The sequence below is a fragment of the Colletotrichum scovillei genome (assembly GCF_011075155.1).
Source record: "Colletotrichum scovillei strain TJNH1 chromosome Unknown Contig00006, whole genome shotgun sequence".
Taxonomy (NCBI): Eukaryota; Fungi; Ascomycota; class Sordariomycetes; order Glomerellales; family Glomerellaceae; genus Colletotrichum; species Colletotrichum scovillei.
Genome location: NW_023336264.1, coordinates 557,645 through 577,768, shown reverse-complemented (window position 1 = coordinate 577,768; position 20,124 = coordinate 557,645). Strand labels below are relative to the sequence as shown.

The 20,124-nt window shown below is 52.6% G+C and overlaps 5 protein-coding genes across 5 annotated transcripts; 2 read left to right on the top strand and 3 right to left on the bottom strand.

The window, feature by feature from the left end:
* Window positions 1–1,062: 1,062 nt before the first annotated feature.
* HER10_EVM0013390 (RbsD/FucU transporter) lies at window positions 1,063–1,659 on the bottom strand (the record flags this gene model as incomplete). The annotated part of the gene is made up of 2 exons (XM_035482751.1): window positions 1,421–1,659; window positions 1,063–1,349 (listed from the first exon to the last, which is right to left on the bottom strand). Exons 1-2 carry the CDS (start codon window positions 1,569–1,571, stop codon window positions 1,063–1,065), a joined length of 438 nt encoding a protein of 145 aa, XP_035333614.1. The 5' UTR covers window positions 1,572–1,659.
* A 337-nt stretch (window positions 1,660–1,996) lies between these two features.
* Window positions 1,997–7,371, bottom strand: HER10_EVM0002978 (ABC-2 type transporter). The gene is made up of 4 exons (XM_035472669.1): window positions 5,976–7,371; window positions 5,815–5,920; window positions 4,834–5,731; window positions 1,997–4,778 (listed from the first exon to the last, which is right to left on the bottom strand). Exons 1-4 carry the CDS (start codon window positions 6,652–6,654, stop codon window positions 2,250–2,252), a joined length of 4,212 nt encoding a protein of 1,403 aa, XP_035332343.1. The 5' UTR covers window positions 6,655–7,371; the 3' UTR covers window positions 1,997–2,249.
* Window positions 7,372–7,801: 430 nt separating this feature from the next.
* On the top strand, window positions 7,802–10,513 carry HER10_EVM0002017 (fungal specific transcription factor). Its single transcript, XM_035471746.1, has 5 exons — window positions 7,802–7,986; window positions 8,088–8,194; window positions 8,349–9,132; window positions 9,193–9,977; window positions 10,050–10,513. The coding sequence occupies exons 1-5, from the start codon at window positions 7,948–7,950 to the stop codon at window positions 10,303–10,305; spliced, it is 1,971 nt and encodes a 656-aa protein (XP_035332230.1). The 5' UTR covers window positions 7,802–7,947; the 3' UTR covers window positions 10,306–10,513.
* Window positions 10,514–13,035: 2,522 nt separating this feature from the next.
* On the top strand, window positions 13,036–13,869 carry HER10_EVM0003296 (uncharacterized protein; the record flags this gene model as incomplete). Its single annotated transcript, XM_035472978.1, has 1 exon — window positions 13,036–13,869. The coding sequence occupies one exon, from the start codon at window positions 13,036–13,038 to the stop codon at window positions 13,867–13,869; it is 834 nt and encodes a 277-aa protein (XP_035332377.1).
* A 2,149-nt stretch (window positions 13,870–16,018) lies between these two features.
* On the bottom strand, window positions 16,019–18,550 carry HER10_EVM0006749 (uncharacterized protein). The gene is made up of 6 exons (XM_035476326.1): window positions 18,336–18,550; window positions 18,252–18,264; window positions 18,163–18,172; window positions 17,222–18,109; window positions 17,054–17,164; window positions 16,019–16,998 (listed from the first exon to the last, which is right to left on the bottom strand). The coding sequence occupies exons 1-6, from the start codon at window positions 18,388–18,390 to the stop codon at window positions 16,189–16,191; spliced, it is 1,887 nt and encodes a 628-aa protein (XP_035332801.1). The 5' UTR covers window positions 18,391–18,550; the 3' UTR covers window positions 16,019–16,188.
* Between the last annotated feature and the right edge of the window lie 1,574 nt (window positions 18,551–20,124).

The window sequence follows — 20,124 nt, the reverse complement described above, 5'->3', positions numbered from 1 at the left end:
GAAAGGATGCACGGTGTCATGGGGCCGTGAGGTCTCGTACCTTGATAGAACGGAAGGTGTAAATGCAGATGGTCCTGTACCTTTGCGGCTCTGAAATGCCATCAGGGAGGTGTGGACTGAAGGTGCCGACGAGACGAATGCTCAGGCCAGAAAGGGGTTATATAGACACTATTCCCCGTTCTCCCATTCCTCCTCTTCTTCTTCTTCTCTTCTTCAAGCATTCACATCACACACTCGCTGCTTTTTTGGTTATTCCAATCGTTACAATCAATAACCAACAACACTCGTTTCCAACATTCGCTACACAAACATTCACTATCGCCATCTCCGCCATCTACTCTATCTCCAACATCTCTCACCATCTATCATGGAGTAGGTTCTCATCTCTGCCCCCCTTGCCTTTCTCCCTTGTCTTCTGAGTATTCCATTTGGTACTGACACTTATTCCTAGACGAATTTTGGAGATTATTCGCCTCAATATAAACATAGCGAGGAGCCCACCCCGGGACGAAGCCGCAGTCTTGGTGGTGACCCAGGCCGAGAATGGACAGAACCCGGCTCCCATTCAACCGGGCCAGCCCCCCTCGTCGGCCCAACAGTAAGTGCTGCGCAGTGCCTCACCCTTCAACTTCAACCTGACAATGACAACGTAGGCACGGATCGAGTGCAGTGGGCGGGGCGGCGGCGGGGGGGGACCAAACTGGCTCGGGGGGGTTGGGGGAACTCCTGGCCTGGGGAGCCCGCCGGGTCTAGGGCGGCCCGGAGCTGTCGGCGGAGTTCCCGGTGGGGGGCTTGAATATAAATATGCGTCTTGGAACCAGCGTTTTGGGGGCCTTTATCATTATTTACCTTCTTTTCACGGCCCGAGCATACTTACTTAGCATGCCTAGAGCGTAAGTATACTTAGCACAATTGAACGCTCGTTTTCTTGGTATTCGAGGGGTTCTCTGACTACCCCGTTTCCAACTCCTGGCTTGGAGTCAATGCAATGTTGGTGATGGGTACCAATTGAACTGCCGAGTGAACCTGCTTCGATGATCAAGCCATTTCTTATTCATAAGTCTATTCAGTGATGGGAGTGACGCCCTTCTTGAGGATAATGTTGCCGTACTTCCTCGTCTCCCCCGTCGCCACAATCGCAAAGGCCTTCTTGGACCGCTCGTAAAACGCAAACCTCTCCAGCTTCTCAATCTCACCGTCGTACTTGAGCGACGACCTAAAGTCGGACTCGACGCTCGCGTCAAAGGTGTCGCCCTTGACGACCTCCATCATGATGACGGGCACGACGCCGTAGTTGTCCAGCTCGAGGAGCGGGGAAATGCCGGCCAGCAGGCGTGAGACGGTGATGCCTTAACTCGCCGTTAGAATCCTTATAATTGACGTAGACTCGAAAGGATTCGAATGGGTCATGTAGACTTACCGTCGGCCCTGAGGACGGGGATGTGAGGCGGGCAGATGGAGTGGGAGGGGAAGTGGGCGTCTGCGAGGACGATTTCGTCGCCGTGGCCCATTTCGGCTAGGACCTTGAGGAGGTCGGGCGAGATGACGGGGGATATTCCTTTGAGAGGCATTTTTGCTGATTCTGATGATTTTAAGAGAGTGATGAAAAGATGAGGCAAGGTTTGAGAACTGTCAAGAGTTTTGGTCTTGACGTCCGTGTGTGAGTGAGGTGTCTTGATGTCGTTGGCGGTGTGGTGAAGGTCCCCACGCCCGTTTCGGAAAGGTGGGGTCGGCGAAGCCCCTTACGCGTACTGAAATTCAAGATGCAAACATGAAGAGTTGACCCTCAACGACCTCTCATCACGAAGCAGACAATTTCATCGAACAGTCTTTCACTGATGGGTCAATTTATGATGGAATGGGATCTGTATGAGGCTCGGACGATTCAGACAAAAGTTTGACATGATTGACATTTGATTTTGTCCCATTCTATTTGACCGTGATGTCTATTAAATTTACCCAATAATGAACCATCCCATTGATGAGATCTACTCCGGCCCTAGATGAGAGAGAAGAAAGTTGATGCATTGGCTTAGATGCATACGATTGACAAAATACACATGGAGACCACCTATTGCTAAATCCCGAGATCTACCCGCGAGAGTGGCGCAATCTAAGATGCTGCAGCTGCGTACGAGGTATCTAGTGTAACGTGATATAAGAGAGAGAGAGAGGTATATGCGTGATATAGTGAGATAGTGTGAGAGAGATGATGAAAGTTCGAGATCCAATGAGGAGGCGGAGTGGGTTTACTCGGCCTTCTTGGACGTCTTGGTTCGGAGCTTCATGAGGAGGTATACCAGAGCATACGAGCTGATGGCGAAGATGACCACAATGGCCGCATCGCGCCAGCCGTAGTAGTACTCCATCAGGTTGATCGTCCTCAAGTAATCGCTGCCGTCGCGGTACTGGCACACTCTGCAGCCGGAGGTGGCTTCCGGGTTGATGAGGTTGCTGCTGGAGCCCATGCCCTGCATGTAGTCCGCCAGGTACTCCGCGCACGTCGTGCCGTTAACCGGATCAAAGAGAGCAAACTCTCTGCTCTTGCACTCGACCTTTGTGCCCCAAATGTCGAAGACAAGCATGCTGCCCATGAGGTAGTTGAACGGGTTGAGCCAGTACATCCAGTACTTCCAGAAAGTCTGGAGCTGGGAGTAGGGCACGAGGACACCGCAGAAGGAGACGAGGATACCGATGATGAGCGGGTTGACGAGGGAGGCGAAGACGGCGTTGGGGGCGTAGGCGGCGATGAACTGGCCGATACCGGTGTAGACGAACTCGTACATGAGCATGACGAAGAAGGTAGAGCCGGCGCGGGAGGAGTCACCGGGGAAGCCGACGGTGTAGTACCAGCAGACGAAGTAGAGGACGGCGCAGATGATGAGGTAGGGGACCTCGGAGACGATGGAGCCGGTGACGAAGGCGATCCAGGAGTACATCTTGGACTTCTTCTCGCGGGTCTCGAAGATGTCGCGGCGGTCGATGAAGAGGGGCTGGACCTGGGCGAGCACACCGGGGGCGACGAAGATGAAGTTGAAGATTGTGAAGAGGCGCATCTGGATGTCGTCGACCGAGTCACCAATCATCCAGAAGGAGAAGCCGTTGAAGAGGGCGGAGAAGATGTGCAGCGCGAACTTGTTGTTGATGTAGTCGATGTTGCGATACAGGGAGACGTTCATGCGGTGGGTGACGATCTTGATCTGGTCCCAGATGGCGAGCGCGAACTCGTGGCCGTCGTCGACAGTGCCCGGGGGCTTGGAAGCGGCGTCCTGGATCATGTGGTCGAGCTCCTTTGTGACGTTGTCGTGCTCGGGCGAGGCGAGCCAGACTTCGTTCCAGTCCTTGCCCTTGGAGAGGTGGCCCGAGACGACGTCAATCATGTGCTCGGCAGGGTTGGCTTCCTCAGGGCAGGGGGCGCCGTAGCGGCCAAAGTAGTCGCGGATGGTCTTTGCGTTGTCGCCAATGTCGCCAAAGTAGACAGTCTTGCCTCCCTTGGCGAGAAGAAGAAGGGTGTCGAACTGGGAGAAGAGCTGGGCGGACGGCTGGTGGATGGTGACGAGAACGGCTTGGCCAACGTCGGCGAGCTTTCGGAGGAAGCGTACGGTGTTGAAGGCGGACTGGCCGTCCAATCCGGAAGTGGGCTCGTCGAGGAAGATGAGAATGCTGGGCTTCGAGACGAGTTCGACGCCAATGGTGACGCGCTTTCGCTGTTCGACGGAGAGACCGTTACCGGTGGTTCCGATGAGGGTGTCGGCGAGGTCGTGAAGTTCCAGGAGGTTGATGATGGTGTCGACATAGGCGAGCTTCTCGGCACGCGGAGTGTCGCGGCTTTGTCTGAGCAGGGCAGAGAACTCCAAGGCCTCACGGACAGTAGCGTACGCCTCGTGGACGTCGAGCTGCTCGCAGTATCCAGCAGAGCGCTGGAATGACATGGGAAGTTCGCGACCGTCGACCATGATGGATCCGTGGATGGTACCGTCAGTCTTGCGCTGGGCCAGGACATCGAGAAGCGTCGTCTTTCCGGCACCGGAGGAGCCCATCAAAGCGCCGAGCATCCCGGGCTTGACCCATCCCTGGACATTGTCCAAAAGAACACGGTCTCCAGAGGGAGTCTTGACAGTGTAGGTAAGGTTCTTCCAGGTGAAGATAGAGGTGTTGCGGACGAGGTTGTCGTCATTGCTGTTGCTGTCCTGCTTCTCGTTGTCGCTCTTGCCGTTCTCAGCGGCGGTCTCCTCAGACGACTGGGCTTCCTCGTCGTCGCGGATGGCCTTGGTGATGTGGGCGTTCTCGCGGGGGATGAGCAGAGATGCTCCGCCCTCGGCGGACGAGCGCCATCTCGAGGTGGAGATGATGGTGAGGACGACGAAGAGAACCCACCAGGCCCAGACGATGCCGAAGTTTCTCCAGACGTGGCTGTGGCTGTAGGATAGGGCAGAGAGGTACTGGTCGCCAGTGAGAGTGGTTGAACCCTGGATGGCGCCGGCGACACCGGCACACGACTGATGAGCAGAATCGGTGTATCCTGGACCGTTCGGTACCAGGTTGGGTCCGACGCAGGGAATCAGTTGTCCGTAGAACTCGGTCGACATGAGGGAGTCGAAAGCGTATGCCAGAGGGTTGATCCAGAAGATCCAGACGAACCATGGATGCATCTGAGACTTCTGAATCATGTAACCACAGTACATGATCAACGCAGTGACCATGAAACCAGAGGCCTTTGACGCGCCATCGAAGGTCGTGAAGCCGGCGCCGATGGAGCGGAACATGGCAGTCATACACTAAGTTGAGTCAGTGGAAAGTTCAAGAAAAAGGGACGAACGGGACGTTTCGTACCATGGTAGTTGCCACAACGACAACCCAGAAAGTAAAGAACGCCGCAGCCGACGTCTTCAGTCCGACCATGAAGTAGAGAACTATAGAGAAGACCGAAATTTGGAACAGGATAACCGGTATATCAGCAGCAATCTGCGCGATACAGAAAGCGGCAGGGTGGTAGTATGCGAAGGACTTGTGCTTGATTAAGACAGGACGACCGGTGAAGGAGTTGGTGACTTCGGACATGGACAGCAGACTGTTGAAGAGAAGGGCGAAGAAGAGGGCACCGCCCTTGAGGAAGAGACCGCCAGACGTGTTGGGAGCCTGGTAGAAGAGGGAACCGGCGATAAGAGCTTGAGCCAAAGTGGACACCTGCGTGATGATGAAGGTTGCCTTGTCACCCCAGAGAATCTGGTACTGTCTGGTGATGCAGGCCCTGACCTGGGTATAGAAACTTGTCGTGAGAGCGCTGTTGGCCGGAAGCTGTTTGTGCTTCTCGCCTGCGACGCCCTGTTGGAATAGTCTCGTCTTCTCCTTGGTCTCCTCCAGGGTTGGGAAGTCGTACTCGGCAATCATCCGGGGATAAATGTCTGACTTTTCGTACGCGGTTCTCAGGGCTTCAGCTGTGCGAGGGAAGGTCTTTTCCTTGCCTGGTTGGATTGCTCTTTCCGTGGGAACGGTGACACCGGTGAGGAAATCAGCGACGTTGGCGCCGTCGGAGCAGATGAAACCAAGCTGCTCCATGAAGGGTCTGGCCTCCTTCATGGGTCCGTAGTACATCTCCTTGCCGTTGTCGAGGACGAGAACCTTGTCGAAGAGGTTGTAGATGCCGTTACCTGCCTGGTAGAGGGTGACGATGGATGCGAGGCCGAGGACGTCGGTCATGGCACGGACCGCTTTGGTATATTCGAGGGCCCTAGAAGATGGTCAGATTACATGATGTTCCCCAACAAGCCTTATGCAAAGCTTCAAGAACTAAAACACTCGGCAAAGACTTACGTGCTGGCGTCCAAACCACGGGTACTGTTATCCCAGCAAAAGACTGATCCTCTCGTCGCCATACACTCAATGATGGACACACGCTTGCGCTCTCCTCCGGACACACCTGTGAAGAGTCAGTCGAGGTAACCTCAAAGTTATCAATAGTTTGAGCCACTCACCTCGCACGAATTCGTTGCCGACCTTGGTGTCGAATGTGTGCTGGATTCCCATGGACTCGAGTAGGAAATCTCGGTTCTCCTGACGCAGCTCCTCATTGGAGGCAACACCTTCGGGAAGGTTGAAAGGGATCTTGAGGCGAGTTGCAAAGTCCATGGTCTGGCCCACGGTCAGGGTCGGGAAGAAGAGTTCCTCCTCGGTGTTCATGACAATTTGTCCCCTATATTGCTGTGCTTCCTCTGCGGGCATGGAGCCGTAGTGGACGTCGCCAGTGACTGAAGTGTATCCTCGGCGGTGGTTCGCCAACATGTTGAGCAATGTCGTGCATCCTGATCCTGGACGTCCGAGGACCAGGAGCATCTCGCCGGGCTTGACACAGCCGTGTGTGTTATCCAGAATGGTCTTCAGAGGAGGCTTGTGGCGAGACTCCTTGACGAGTTTGGGAATGTTGAATTGGGAAATGACGTTCTCGTGAAGCGACGCATCGGCGCTGACGGCCTGGACCGTGAGGTTCTTCCATGTCACGCCCAGCTCGCGGGCGGGGAATCCTGAGCGTTCATCTCTTTGTCGAACTGCTTCGACCTTGTGTTTGAGGGCCCAGGTGGTATCGTCGGGGATGTTGCTGAGTTCGAGAGACTGCTCGTAGTTTGAGCCGCCTCCCAGCGTGCCATCGGACTCCATGATGCCTGCCACGTGTTGACGAAGAGCTTTGATGGTATCTCTTGTTGATGTCAGGTGTGAGAGGTCACCATTAAGGAGAGAAGACAGTGATAAGAAGAAGAAGGTTGTGACAGAAGCTTATAGTGAGTATGTATATCAAGGGTGCCGGGCCACTTATTTGTTGTCGACTTGCTTTTGTTATCCCCATTTGCCCCTTAGCTCCGGCCGGACTTGAAAGTCAAGTCGGTTTCGGCTTCAAGGGGACTGACGGGATGCCGATTCATTACGACCTGAGATCTCTGTGCAACCCCCTTGATCGTATAATACGGACCCGCCATCGGGCCCTGCGGAGAGATGGTGGTAGGCAGGCAGGTCATAGTGGCCATTGGTCATTGGTAACAAGGCGCCCTAGGCGTCCCAGGTATCCCATCATCCCGTCCATGATGACGAGATGTGCGGATAAAAAAGCTTCTGGAACCCCATGCTATAGTCCGAAAGTGCGCGCATGCTGCGTGGTAACACGGTCTCTGAGTGCTTGGCCCGCTGAATAATGTGGTTTTCGTCCCACCTGTGACTTGATAAGAGGATGAAAAAACAAAATTGTTTGTTGGACGAACCCTGCAATTCACGTCAACTAACGTCGTGGCATGTGGCTCCTTCGGCGTTGGACCCTGTCCGAGGTGTGCGGGATGCCATGGGCCAGAGCTGGGCCCAGAGCCGGCAGACTGGGTCCATCCCTAGAATGGTCCCCAAGAGCCTCATAATCTGGTGTCTAAGATCGGACCAAATGTGTCATTGATTAGATCTTGACCGCTGACTCAGCGGCGAGTTCGTCAAAAGCGAAATGTCCTTGGAGACAATGGGGGATGCTACGGCCAAGCTTGGACCGGTGTGGATGGTGTCAAATCCCCGACGTGGTCGGCGCGGCGTGTGTCGAAGCGCCGGGCACGGGCGTTAGCGTTGGAGATGACGGTGGAGTCGCCTGAAGTTTTGCGTCAAGGTTTGGTGATTGGAACCAATCAAACACGGAGAAACATTTAAGGTTTATCCGCTTTTTATCTTCGCCGCTTAGTCACGTAGGGCGCGCTGCCGCTGAGTCAGCGGGGATTTCGATACATCAACCAAAGGGGGGAACGACAGTCCGGTGTCAGCCAATTCCTCCATCATTTTGGCGTGAGAGACACATACGCTGCCAAATCGGCTATCTTCCCGACGCGGCTGATTCTCTGTTTTTCTTTCATTCGTTCTATTCCCTCCTTGGAAAGAGCTGCGTGCCGCGTTGAGCGGCGGCCTTTCGTCGAATCAGAGGTCAACATGAGGAAGAGAGCGTGTGATTCCTGTCACAGGCGAAAGGTATGATTTCCGGCCCGTCTTCAGGTTGACTTGGAGAAGAGTTGTTGTCTCACACCGCATACAAAATGCTGATCTTTTGTGTTTTGCTCCAACTTTGATAGATTCAGTGTGATGGAGCAGTCCCACAATGCAACTGGTGTAAGCACCATGGAATGGCTTGCACGTTCAACCGGGCCACCAAGGTGAAGAAGCGTGTGGCTACAGCGAGGTGAGAGAAAGAGAGAGAGTCTCCGCTCCTCCGATCCCCCGTCTCCGTTCCCCGTGGATCACCCCTGAAAGGTATCCACCCGTTCGGGAAAGTTGAGTAATTTGTGCAATGGGAAAGCAGCCAAGACTGACAAAAAGATTTACGACCTGTGCAGGGCGGGATCAGAAAAAGACCTAGTTGAACGCCTCAACCGTATCGAAAAGGCCTTGGAGGCGGCTCGGCGGAACCAAGATGCAGGGGTGGAGGGGGGAGGGCCGCGGGACGAATCCACTGCCTCCCCATCGTCATCCTCGGCGCCCATGTCAACTGTTGGCCCGGATCCGCCGGCCGCCGACGGTAATCCGGACACAACTCAAGGCCGATCTTATGACTCATCAGCCCGGGCTGCTTCCGGCGCAACCGTGGGGAAGCTGCACTTTGCCGGTTACTATCTGGGCGATGTCAGCTCCTACAATGGCATCCCCTTCTTTTCTGCCGACGGCCAAGAGTGGATCCGCTCTCGGGCTGGAGAGGATGCCTCATTCCAAACCCTATTTGGAATGGGTCCTCTATGGCAGACACAACACCCAGTCCCAATCTTCATAGACTTCCCAGAAGGGAATGCTAGTGGAGAGCTGCCCGATAGGACAGTCGTTGAAGAGTATCTCGCTCTCTTCCGAGCATCCCAGTTCGGCTTATCGTTTCCAGTAATCGACTTTGTCCTCTTCCAAGAGACAATCGAGCTGGCCTATGAGCAAGCTGATGGTAGCCCTTCTCTCGAGTCCGTGACGGCAAAGGCATGTGTCTTTGCCTTCTTCGCCGTCGTGTCCCTCTTTCAGGGAGAATGGAACTCAACACCCGAGATTGATGGTGAGGCATGTGCTGGTGCCGCTCAGAGACTGGTCGCAGTCATTCTGCAGGGTACCAACATTACTGCTCTCGAGACAGTCTTCATGCTGGTAAGCACTATCTTTCGTCGCAACTGCAAGTCGGAACCTTGCTGACATTTCTTATCATAGGGCATGTACCACCTCTTCTGCGGTCATCTGCAACAGGGTGCCATGTTCCAGTCTGCCACATGTCGAGTGTTGTTCATGCTCGGCGGACACCTCGAGCCCGGATCAAGCCGTCCCACCCCATGCCAGACGCCCCAAGCCGAGGACGACCACACCTCACGAGTGAGGAATCAACTGCGCAGGCTTTTCTGGCTGTCCTACAAGCTCGATAAGGATATCTCCCTTCGAACAGGCCAACCTCCCAGTATCCATGATGAACATTGCGACCTGACTTTACCAAAGATGGATTGGTGGATCCGGAGTATAGACGACCTCACGGGCGGCTCACCGTCTTTCCTCGACGAGGCAACAATCACGTCGGCTCTCGCACCCGACTCCCTGCAGTTGACGATTATTAAATCTCAAATCTCAACGAGATTGTACTCGCAGTCGGCCCTGAAGAAGGGCGACGCAGAACTACTCAGGGACATCCGCGAACTAGATGATGAGCTAGAACGATGGCGGACGTCGGTTCCACTGTCCTACAGGCCGACGTTGACCTTCCCTCGGGGCACGGCGGTCGTGAGGAAGGGACGGCTGGGTATGGAGGAGATAATTTTGCACTTTGAGTATCATTACTTGATGGCAATGATACACCGAGCAAGCGGGAGATGTCGCTGTTGGGCAAGCGGTGAAGGCAGTGGGTTGGAGGGCGTCAGTTCGAGTCAGGCCCTCTCCGTACAGGCCAGCCGATCTACTCTCTACTTCCTCAAAGCAGCCATCCACGGCGTGGAACAGGTGGCATTCTGGTGAGTTGTCTTCCCGAACTTAATAACTAGGTGGAAAGTCCAAGTTTCTTTGCTAACGTCGGACGCACCCAGGATGGTGGTATTCTACCCCATGTCAGCAATCCTCACAATCTTCTGCAATCTCCTCCTGCAACCCCTGAATCCCCAATCCGAAGAAGACATCGAGCTCCTCAACTCGGTTCCGAAACTCGTCGAGAGCATGCGGAATCGCCACCTGACGCCGAACGAGGTCGCCCACGTCAAGATCGTGGACGATTTCGTCGCGGAGCTCACACGACTGGGGAAGCGCGCTATTGCTAAAGCGCGGCGGGAACAAGAATTGGCTTGAATGAGAGAAAGAGAAACAAAACAGACACGAATTGTATGCGATCGGAACTTGGGATTCTACAGCGGGCGCTTCGGTGTTGGGAGTAATATCGAGCTGCCGAGGCTTCTACAGCTACTGGCTTCTGGGATCGGGTCGGTCGGCCATAGATGGGGAGACCATAGAGTTACGTGTACGAACATTGAAATGTAACATCAAAGTCATGTACCACTATCAAACTATACGAATGAATAATGCTCGATCTCTGTTAGTAGATGACCTTTGTCCTGCGGCTGTACCACGTGCTCGCACATACAACTCTACAAGCACATCAAGGTTATCTTAGCAAAGTAAGGTAATCAACGTATCTGAATCGAAGAGGTAGGCCAGGCTCAAGTTTCCCGCACCTAGAACTTTGAAAGTTTACCTGTGCGGAAGACTTCGATTATAGTAGCATTTCTTGAACCATGGACGTTTGGTCACTGCGATGTCTATGAAGCTGGATCACGCTCGCTTTTGGTATTCATCCCCCCTGGTAGTAGGACTTCGTAATTTTAGACATCATCAGGTCAATCTTTTGGTCGGTACGAAACTCGGCAACCTTTCCATTAGTAGTGCGTCGGTTTGTGGAAGGAAGGAGAAATGGACGAAGCCCATCGATTCCTTCCCAATGAAAATAGGTGCAGTGGGTGGAAGTGATGCATATTCCAACTTCCAAGTCCACCTTTGTTATCGTCAACACATTTATTGCATCGAACCACCCCCCCCCCCCCCGCCCTCAGCCCCCCTTCCCCCCCTTCCCTTAGATTGTAGAGGTATAAATCCTTTACCTACAGTTGAAACTCGAGCCTACGAAGCCGAACAACTACATATGTGACAGCCCGTAAGCTATCCACTTGAAACGATAGCGATCTGAATGCGGCACTTAGAGCTACGTAATCCCTATGTCTTTCCTAGATTGCAGTCTTCGCTATTCATATGGTGTAGGATATAGTACGGTCGTATGAGCGGACCAGAACAGCAATAGCAGCTTTTACTTCGGTCTTCTGAGGCTATCGAATCCCCTCACTTGTTCATCACTTTTGTTAGCTAAGGTAAAGCGTAGAATCCTACTGACCACAGCAATAAGACAACGTAAACTGAAGCAATCGTTTCTTGACTTCCTGATAGTGCACCACGGTGAGAATTCCAGATCAGATGAACGGTGTACCCAGTGGAAAGAACGCAGCGAATACTTTGTTGAAACATGGAAATTACCGATGTTGTTCATTTAGGAAGCTATCCGAGTCCCTAACATGAATGGCTCTTCCAAATCCAGTGACAAGAACACCATATATTTGAGTAAATCAGAAGAGGGTTCTGTGAGTCTTCGATCTATTACTGGATTATGATTCAGAAGCGGCAAGTTTAACTTCCTGAGACGCCCATGCTGCTTGTCTTCATCAGCTTAGAGTTACAGTCAGGTACTAAATCACCAAACGACAAATAAACGAGTTGTTGAAATAAGAATGAAGAGTTGTTTTGCATTGAAGGAATTAGTGTCAAAAGTTTATCAACATTCTCAACGAAGAGAAACCATGGGACTTATAATCTTATTCGGCTTGGAATCAGGGACCTGAGCTAAGAGAGGCGAGCGCTGACTATATGTCAGCCATTGCCAGTGATCCAACCTCAAAAATTCCTTTCTATCCGCATTTTTAAGTTGGCGGTGTTACTGACAGCATACGAGCAGTGTTTTATATACTGTTCGTTGAGAGCACGACTCGTGTCTCCGGGCGGCACGGGGCAAATACGTGTATTTGAAGTTTAAACCTCCGCGGGATGGCGTGGCCTACCGGCCGCCCGCCGCAATGGCCAAGCTCGAAATGAACGCATAGAGAAACTCAATCAATTCCGTCCCGGCATGTGGGGGAAAAATTGCACAGAAAGGGGCGCTATACAGGCTTCTCAGGTCTTGGCGGCCGGGCTTTTCGTGACTAGAGCACCTGACATGCCGAGATGAACTGGCTGCTGACCTTTCAATCGCTATTCATAAGTTGACGGAATTTTGAGTGTTGTCGATCCTCAATGCAGCCTTCATAGTTGAGCTACTCCTTGAAAACGTCTTTGGAATGCATCGGCCGATATGGCAACGGAAATTGTCAGCTTCGGACTCTTTTGATACTTACTGTTGTTTCCTACTGGCTTCAAAATAATATGAATTAAAACTGCTTTGGAGTGGTTCGAGGGATTATAATATGAATTTAAGTTGTGGTGACGTTACCGAACCTTTCGAACTCGATACTGAAGCATTCGAAACTAATATGTACCATTCGGTATGCGCCACTTATGACATGTCCGAGAAGACACGATGTTTGGTAGATTAAGGAGATCTTCGTGTTTTCCAAGGGCTACGCATTCAAGATGCCGACGTCGCACAGATCGGTAGTACTGCGCCACCATGTATAAACGCCAAGAAGTCTGTAAACTCTAATCTGTGGGATTTGCGATGCAGAACGGATAATCTTTGTAGGAAAGCTCAGGGGTCCCGACTAAAGCTTTTCAACTCCCGGTGAAGTGGGAGGCAGCAATGTGGATGCTGTTTCTGTATATATCATGCCTCTGATCGTCTGCTTCAGAACTCCCTGCACCACATCATCCATCAGTCACTCAACATTCTCTTGACTATAGCCGTACACTCGGCAAAGATTCTGTCGTTCGTTCAAAAGTCGAATCTTACAAGCTTGCCTGAAAGACAAAGTAGGGTGTATCACGATGCATATCAATAGTCTTCTTGCTTCCTCCGCTCTGCTGGGCCTGACATCCGCTGGATATACCACAAAATACCTCACTGGGTCATCAAACAACACCATCCAGGTCCTCGTCGAGGGAGATGGCCCGTCGCTGCTTGTTTGGCCTTCTTTTGCCCGGGACAGCATCGACGATTTCCATGAGTTTTCGACCGCCCTCGCCGACGCTGGTTATCGCGTCTTGCGTCCTCAACCCCGAGGCATGGGCGAATCTACCGGCCCCATCGTTACCACTTGGGCCGAGGTAGGCGCCGACCTCGTCTCGGTCATTGATACCTTTGGCAACGGAAAGGCCGTGGTGCTCGGCCACGCCGCCGGCCAACGTATGGCAAAGAACATGGCTGCCGCCTACCCGGATAAGGTCCCTTCGATCGTCTTGGCTTGCATCAACACCGGCATCAACACCAATGCCACCATTGCAGCTACGGCCAACATTGCGAGCAACTATACGTACTCTGTAGAGGAACGTCTCGCTGCTTTGGAGCTGGGCTACTTTGCTCCCGGACACAATGCCTCCCTGTGGTTGACGGGTTGGTTCCCTGAGGCTATGGGCTCCGTGACTGGCGCTCCTACAAGCACCACCATCGGCAGCAACACTACTCAGATCTTGGACGTCATCGCAACATTGGACCCGTGGAGGAGAGAGGACCAGTGGAACTACACGACTGGCCTGGCGGGGAACCGGTCCACCGTTGTCTTTGTTGAGGATGCTTCTCACGCGCTGTTCCCTGAGAACTTGCAGGGCGTCGTGGATGTTATGGTGCCTTGGTTGGAGACCCAGACTTCATCTTGGAAATAGGTCCTTGCATCTTCAGAATCATTCTAGTCAATCAACTGAAAAAGGAATGCTCTCTTAAGTCCGGCCATAAAGGACCACAACTGTTGCTTCCCAAGAAAACTTGTTAGAGTGAGTTCCATCTCGAAGTTCAGACCTCCCAGTCGAACGGTGAAGTTTCGAGACATCGAACAGAGAGTACTGGGAAACAAACGAATGTGAAGATCATGTTCGTGGAAGTGCCAACCAACCTGAGTGAAGTCCCCAAGCTGCCCTTCGATATCCAATTATAGCGGGAAGCTGCCCGTTCCAGTTTCCGGCCCGGCCCCGGCCCCGGCCCCACCGGTTCTGGCAAAATATCCGGCACTTCCTCCGACATGTGGCTGGCGGAAGCAATAGGAAATTGGAGCCGAGCCAACCACAGAGCAGTCCACAAAATCCCAGAGTTCATCGAATCATCGTTCTGCAAACCCGCTCGCTGGAAGTAGACCACGCAACTGAGAGAAACGCCACACAATTCCTGGCCTTCTTCTCTATTCAACCGCGAGCAAATTTTCTGCCCAGTACCTAGACATCTAGAGAGATCGTGCTTCTTCTTAGACATGCGGGACCCCCATACTTTCAGTTCTCCCAATGTCTAAGTTGCGCCACGTGCTATGGCGCAGGGAGGAGTGCAATACGAACCCTCTATCATGGATCGAACACCCCTCACGCGTTAGGAGAACAGGATATCCATTTTCCCCGCTCGTTGGTCTCGCACAGTTGGAGAAATAACACCAACGGCCGGGATCCGGCAGGCATGTGGGGTGGTGCAGAAGCAAACGCACATCTGGGCCGCCCGTCTGCCAGGCATTCACATAACATGAAGTCCAGTCAGCACAAGTCAGTAGGTCAGAGCCATCCCACCTGCTCGCAAATCGAGCCCGAGTTTGCGTCCATCACATGACGCCTCAAATGCGTGTCCAGCCTCAGGTCGACCTCTGGGAGGTTAGACCGGCGCGGCTGGTTGGCTTGGGTACTTCTGTTCGCATGCACTGGTGTCACCGACTCTTGTGCTGTCTAATGCTGAGCTGAGATATGACAAAGACGGACGGCCGGTGTGCGCGGCGTGCGACGACTTTCCGAGGATCATTTGCTCTTCATAGGACGCGGAGCAAACGAACCCATCAGGTCGGATTGACAGTTGATCCTCGATCCCAAAGGCATCTCTGCGACCCATGACACGGTCCGCGCATCTGGGCGTTGAATCAATCTTGGGCACCGCGTAAGCGCTCAGCCCTACCCAGAGAGCCTGCATCGATTGCAATTTAAACCCAAGAAGCGAGGAAGGGCGAGCGAGAGACGTGACTTGACCGTCTTCCCTCATCTCTCTTCCCCTCACCCTTTACTCCAAAAAGGTAGAACCCTCACAGTCACGCTACTCGGTTTCGAAAACGAAAGCTCGCAGGCTAAATACCGCTTCCGGTATTTGCACCGCGTTCTGGGGTTGCAGCGCGTGTCCGGCACGCATGGCTTCATGTGATGGAGGGTGCGCCAAAATCAGACGAAAGAACGTCTGCGCCTCTGCTCCTCTAAAGGGCTTGCAGGCCCAGATCGGTAACCGCTTGTAGATGCAGATATCTCGCCCCAGTCTGCCGCAACGTCTCGGCGTTGGAAGTTCATAATAGCTGGCTACCTAAGGTGACACCATACCTACTTTTACAATTTTAGGCTCAGGCGCTTGCGTTGTTATTGTAACTGTTAAGTAGCTTCGCTCGCCTCTGTGCCGCCCCCGGTCCCTGGATCTACGGAGGGGCAATCAGGCTGAAAAGAACCCTGTACCGAGGTCGAAATGTACCCTGCGGCTCCCTGTTCTCCCACGTTGGTTGGCGGACAATCATGACAGATGTGTTTGGCATTGGTCGAGCCACGTCGACTCACCTGAAGGAGTTGCTGGTCCTGTGGACGAGCGGATGCAATCATGAGCTGCATTAGCTTGCTCGACATAGTGGATATTGGGCTCCGCTAGAAGCGCTAGTGCAGAGCGCTGATGAACAGTCCATGAAGCGAAATCTACTCGTTTTCGTTCTGCGGGTGCAACCGAGTCTAAGTCAGAAGAAACGATCGTGGTATGTTCAACTGCTAACGCGGCTCCTTTTGTTGACTGGTGGTATTCCTTTGGACCGGTGTTCAACCCCATTTATCAAAACATATGTTGCCTTCTTGAACGACCGTCTTGCCGCGAAGCTATCAAAACAAGGGTCCCGGAAAAGGTCATGAACTGGGGTCTCCCCAGACTTGTCCGTCTCCGTCTCCGTCCCCAAATCACCGGGCCGACTCTCGTACGAATGAAGTCGCTCCCATTCAGCCAAACACAAGGCCAAACTTCATGCTTGCCGCAACTTGCCTCCACAAGTCTGGACAGGCCTCAGAGCCCACTTGCTCCTTGCCGTATGCTCGCATGTCCATCCTTCTCCACACGTCCATGACAACAGCCCACGGCTTTTCCGTGTCAACCGCACCTTTCTTGCTGCCAAAGGCAGTGAACGCCTGACGCACCAAGCCTCGATCCCTGCTGCATATGGCATGACAAGCAGAGAAGAAGAGCGGCCACAGCATGGAGAGTCCTGCTCCGCCATGAGACACTGACGCCGCACAGTGCCACAGAGCGGCCTGACTGTGTTTCTGTACTAGGCGATGTGATGAAGGGTACTCCGAAACGTTGCTGTAGAGAAAGGCCAGGGCGCTCTGTCTGTATGCGAGTGCCGTGCTTGTGATCCACCGGATGTTGGCAAGCTCGACTTCTGATGCCGTTTCGGGGCCGTCGACTATACGGTTAACCAGGGAAAAGCCTGGTGGAAGTGTCGGACCCCACGACTCCAGGGCCTTTTCTATTGCCTTGTATGCCGTTTGGTATTCGGTACGCAGGACGGCGAACTTGGATGTTTGCCCCGTCGCCGTGGCGGCTTGAAGCTCGCGTTTCATCGCCATGAGCTCTGCGAGGTGGTGCAGAGTGGGCCAAAGATCATCGGCCATTCCCAACACTGGATCGATTCCACCAGAGACGATGGGTGGTGGCGGAGTATTTGGTGAGTAAGCTCGACTTGAGGGAGCTGTGAACACGGGAGACGTGCCGTTCGTCAAGGCATTGAGTACATCAAAGTAGCGAAACACCTGTCACATGTCAAAGAACCCTTCAACTAGACTTTCGCAACGCTAGGTAGCTTACCTGGTCGAAGAATAACACACTCGCAGGCTTGGGGGATGGCATGGCACAAATGATGTGGCGAGCTCCTTGAAGATGGTTATATACCACTTTGTCCGAGCTTCGCTGTAGAACCTACGCCACCAGTCAGTCGATACGTCAAGTTCAATCCGCTGTTTTGACTTCTCTTACCAGATCGTACTGAATGAGCAGAATGATCGTCGCCAGAGCTTCTTCGAACCCATCTCCATCCTCGATAATCGCAGACAGACCAGCCACGGCTCTTTCATGAAAACATGCAGATCCCTCCGTAGTCTCAAGACCGCTATATTCACGATGTGCGCTGGCCAACGCATAGATCGCACTTCGAACGGCGGAACTCCTATGCGAAAGGGGAAGTATATGTTGCCTAAAAGGGTTTGCGACACCATCTACGAACCCCATCGTCGGGAGCATAACCTTGGAGTAGTGATCTAACAAGCCGGTATTCTCTGGTAAATCGAAGATGTTACGACCGGTCGGCGGGAGCAGGTCCCGCAAGGGCGGGGATGCAGTTGACCAGGATTGCTCATTCCAAGATACGTCGAAACTGGCGCTGAAGAAGGGATCATCTGTTGGCTGCTGATAACTCTGGTCCAAAGTCGCAAGAGAGAGCGGGAGGTGGGCTTCAGCTGCTTTCTGACAACCCACATCCCCCATCAACTTGAACCCGTCCTCAAAATGTTGTGAGACATCATAACCGAAATCATAGCTGCCTGTGTCGTCGAGATCTTCGGATAATGCAAATGCCGAATCGATCGAAGTAGAATAACTGCTTTCTATGGCCGCAGTTGGGGACAAAGTTTCTTCTACGCCTAGTTGTAAGACATCGGGTGGAGTGACAATATTCGTATCTGGGCTTGTCTGGAAGTCTGTGTTGCCCGTCGGGCTACTTGAGTCGTCCGACGCCATAGAGTCTTGAGCGTCAACTGGCCGGATCGAAGTTCTTCTCTTCCTCTTCTTTATAGGCTCATAGACACAGACTATACCGGCCTGCACACAACGAAGACATTGTGGACGTTCTTCTGAGCACTTTTTTCTCTACAGAGGTATTGGTCAAAGATTCAAATCCAAGATGGGTCAAGATGACCAACCTTATCGCGACTAGAAAGCGTGGTTAGCACCTTGATTACCCTTCAAAATCACGACGTGAGGTGAAAGGGAAGCTCGGACATCAACTCACCAGTATTTGCACCCTGTCATAACAAATATGTCCATGTCAGATATTTTGGATCTGAGACTGTCGTGATAGAAGCATCGTACGAACCTGCTCTCGACCGAGTCTTGATCGGCCGTGGACGAATGGGTTGAGTGACGAGCATGGTGCTAGTAGAGCGAAAGCTCTGCGGAAGGATTCAAGGGATAACCTTGAGTACAGCAAGACGGAGGCTCAATAACCTTCCCGTCACACTGAAGTTGCATCGAATGCCGGTAATAGGTCGCAGCAGAAACTTGCAGCTGGAAAAGCAAGCGATAACAGACCATAATAACAGAGCAGCAGAGGCGATGGTATTTCAGCGAGCCACACCACAGGCAGACATGGTTCCCCAATTTACCCCAGCTCCATGAGGGGAAAACATGCGAGGAGCTACCAGGAGACTCTCGACAGATTTGGAGACGTGCCGCACGCCCATGACCAACGGCAAAATGCCGAATAACGCCGGGCTCACGCACCCACCATCATGACTACGACCGGGACCCTGGAGTGACCCCAGAAAACGTTGCGACCTAGAGGACTAGACTGTGCAGCCAGTAAATTAACCGGCCATTCTTCCAACACCCTGGTGATCGGTCCAACGTGGAGGAGTGAATTTTATGGGGTTCGATGAGCGTTTGTGGGGGAAGGTGGGAGCGGTTGGCTGTGAGGAGCCCCAGCGCACTTCGCGACATCTGACATGCAAGGGTCGAAAACACACCATCCCGGGCCCTCTTCGCCAGTCACGATGCGGCAGGTGGCTTCTTCGTCACTCCCATCATCCGATCGACCGTTGATTTTCATATGTACCTCGAGATATTTTGATGATCTTGGCTTTGCCACCGGACCCAAGCGCGTCGAGGATGGGTGGAGTACCAATGTGGTAACAGGGCGAGCCTTCAGGCTGCAACACCAATGGCCGATAGATAATAGGAGTTGGTATGCATGCGTTCTTATACAGCTTCGAAGCGAGACATCTAAAAAGTTGCTAAAAACTGGACAAATGAGTGACCCGATAGTTCTGGACTCGTCATATCCTAGAATTGGAGACTCTGAACAGTGTTGCCCCTATCGTGGAGTGATGTGATTCTTGTTGGTCATATCGGCGTGGCTGATGAGTCGGTGATGACGGCGGAGAATGGCTTGCCACAGTGCTCAGAAGCGGCATATAACATTCTTGATTGGCTCTCAAAATTTAGCATGGTGTAGATGGATCTCAACAGCCTGCGTAGTAAGCCAAGTCTCGGCTAAACCTACTTCCAAATATGCTGAGGCACAGAGGCTCACGCATCCAATTCGAAAACCGTTTGGAGTATTCACTTACGTACTAGGTGACAGTCTGACTTGAAGTATAAGTGAATGGCAAGCTTTAAGTAGAAAAAGCAATAAACCCCTGCATTGGCACTGTAGTTTTGTGCAAAGAAACAGGTGAGATACGAAACAGGGTTGTTGGGACTTGTCTCACGAATGATGAAAGCCTTGACAAAGATCTTTGAGTTCGATGAGGTAGCGTTTACAGAAAGTAAACTAAACTTTTCGAAAGAAAGCCCAGTTTAATTGATCAGTTCTCCCTAGATTTAAATCAGAGGGCAGACTAATTGCATGTCAGAAGATCGAGACCTACCAAGGAAACGGGCAGTCAGTGCTGCACGTGAAACTGACACATCACAAAGTCAACTAATTCGAGGGCAATAGTTACCTCCCAACTAAGGTAGTTATATCGATTTAGTAATAAGTTGAGTGAGACGATAAGCACCTTGAAAGTCGAGTCTCATATATAAGATGATGACATCATGACAAGAGACACACGAGCGGACTCATGCAAGACAATGATATCCCGAGTGTTCTCAACTGGGTCTAG

What these genes read in the sequence shown, in the direction of transcription:
- HER10_EVM0006749 (XM_035476326.1), bottom strand. Translation starts at nt 18,390, where the DNA reads ATGCTCGTCACTCAACCCATTCGTCCACGGCCGATCAAGACTCGGTCG. An exon ending in TGCTCATTCAGTACGATCTG is followed by an intron (nt 17,165 to 17,221) that starts GTAAGAGAAGTC and finishes CTGGTGGCGTAG; the next exon opens with GTTCTACAGCGAAGCTCGGA. An exon ending in GTGTGTTATTCTTCGACCAG is followed by an intron (nt 16,999 to 17,053) that starts GTAAGCTACCTA and finishes GACATGTGACAG; the next exon opens with GTGTTTCGCTACTTTGATGT.
- HER10_EVM0002017 (XM_035471746.1), top strand. Translation starts at nt 7,948, where the DNA reads ATGAGGAAGAGAGCGTGTGATTCCTGTCACAGGCGAAAG. An exon ending in AAGCGTGTGGCTACAGCGAG is followed by an intron (nt 8,195 to 8,348) that starts GTGAGAGAAAGA and finishes CGACCTGTGCAG; the next exon opens with GGCGGGATCAGAAAAAGACC. An exon ending in TCGAGACAGTCTTCATGCTG is followed by an intron (nt 9,133 to 9,192) that starts GTAAGCACTATC and finishes TTCTTATCATAG; the next exon opens with GGCATGTACCACCTCTTCTG.
- HER10_EVM0002978 (XM_035472669.1), bottom strand. Translation starts at nt 6,654, where the DNA reads ATGGAGTCCGATGGCACGCTGGGAGGCGGCTCAAACTACGAGCAGTCT. An exon ending in CGGCAACGAATTCGTGCGAG is followed by an intron (nt 5,921 to 5,975) that starts GTGAGTGGCTCA and finishes GACTCTTCACAG; the next exon opens with GTGTGTCCGGAGGAGAGCGC. An exon ending in TCGTTGTGGCAACTACCATG is followed by an intron (nt 4,779 to 4,833) that starts GTACGAAACGTC and finishes GACTCAACTTAG; the next exon opens with TGTATGACTGCCATGTTCCG.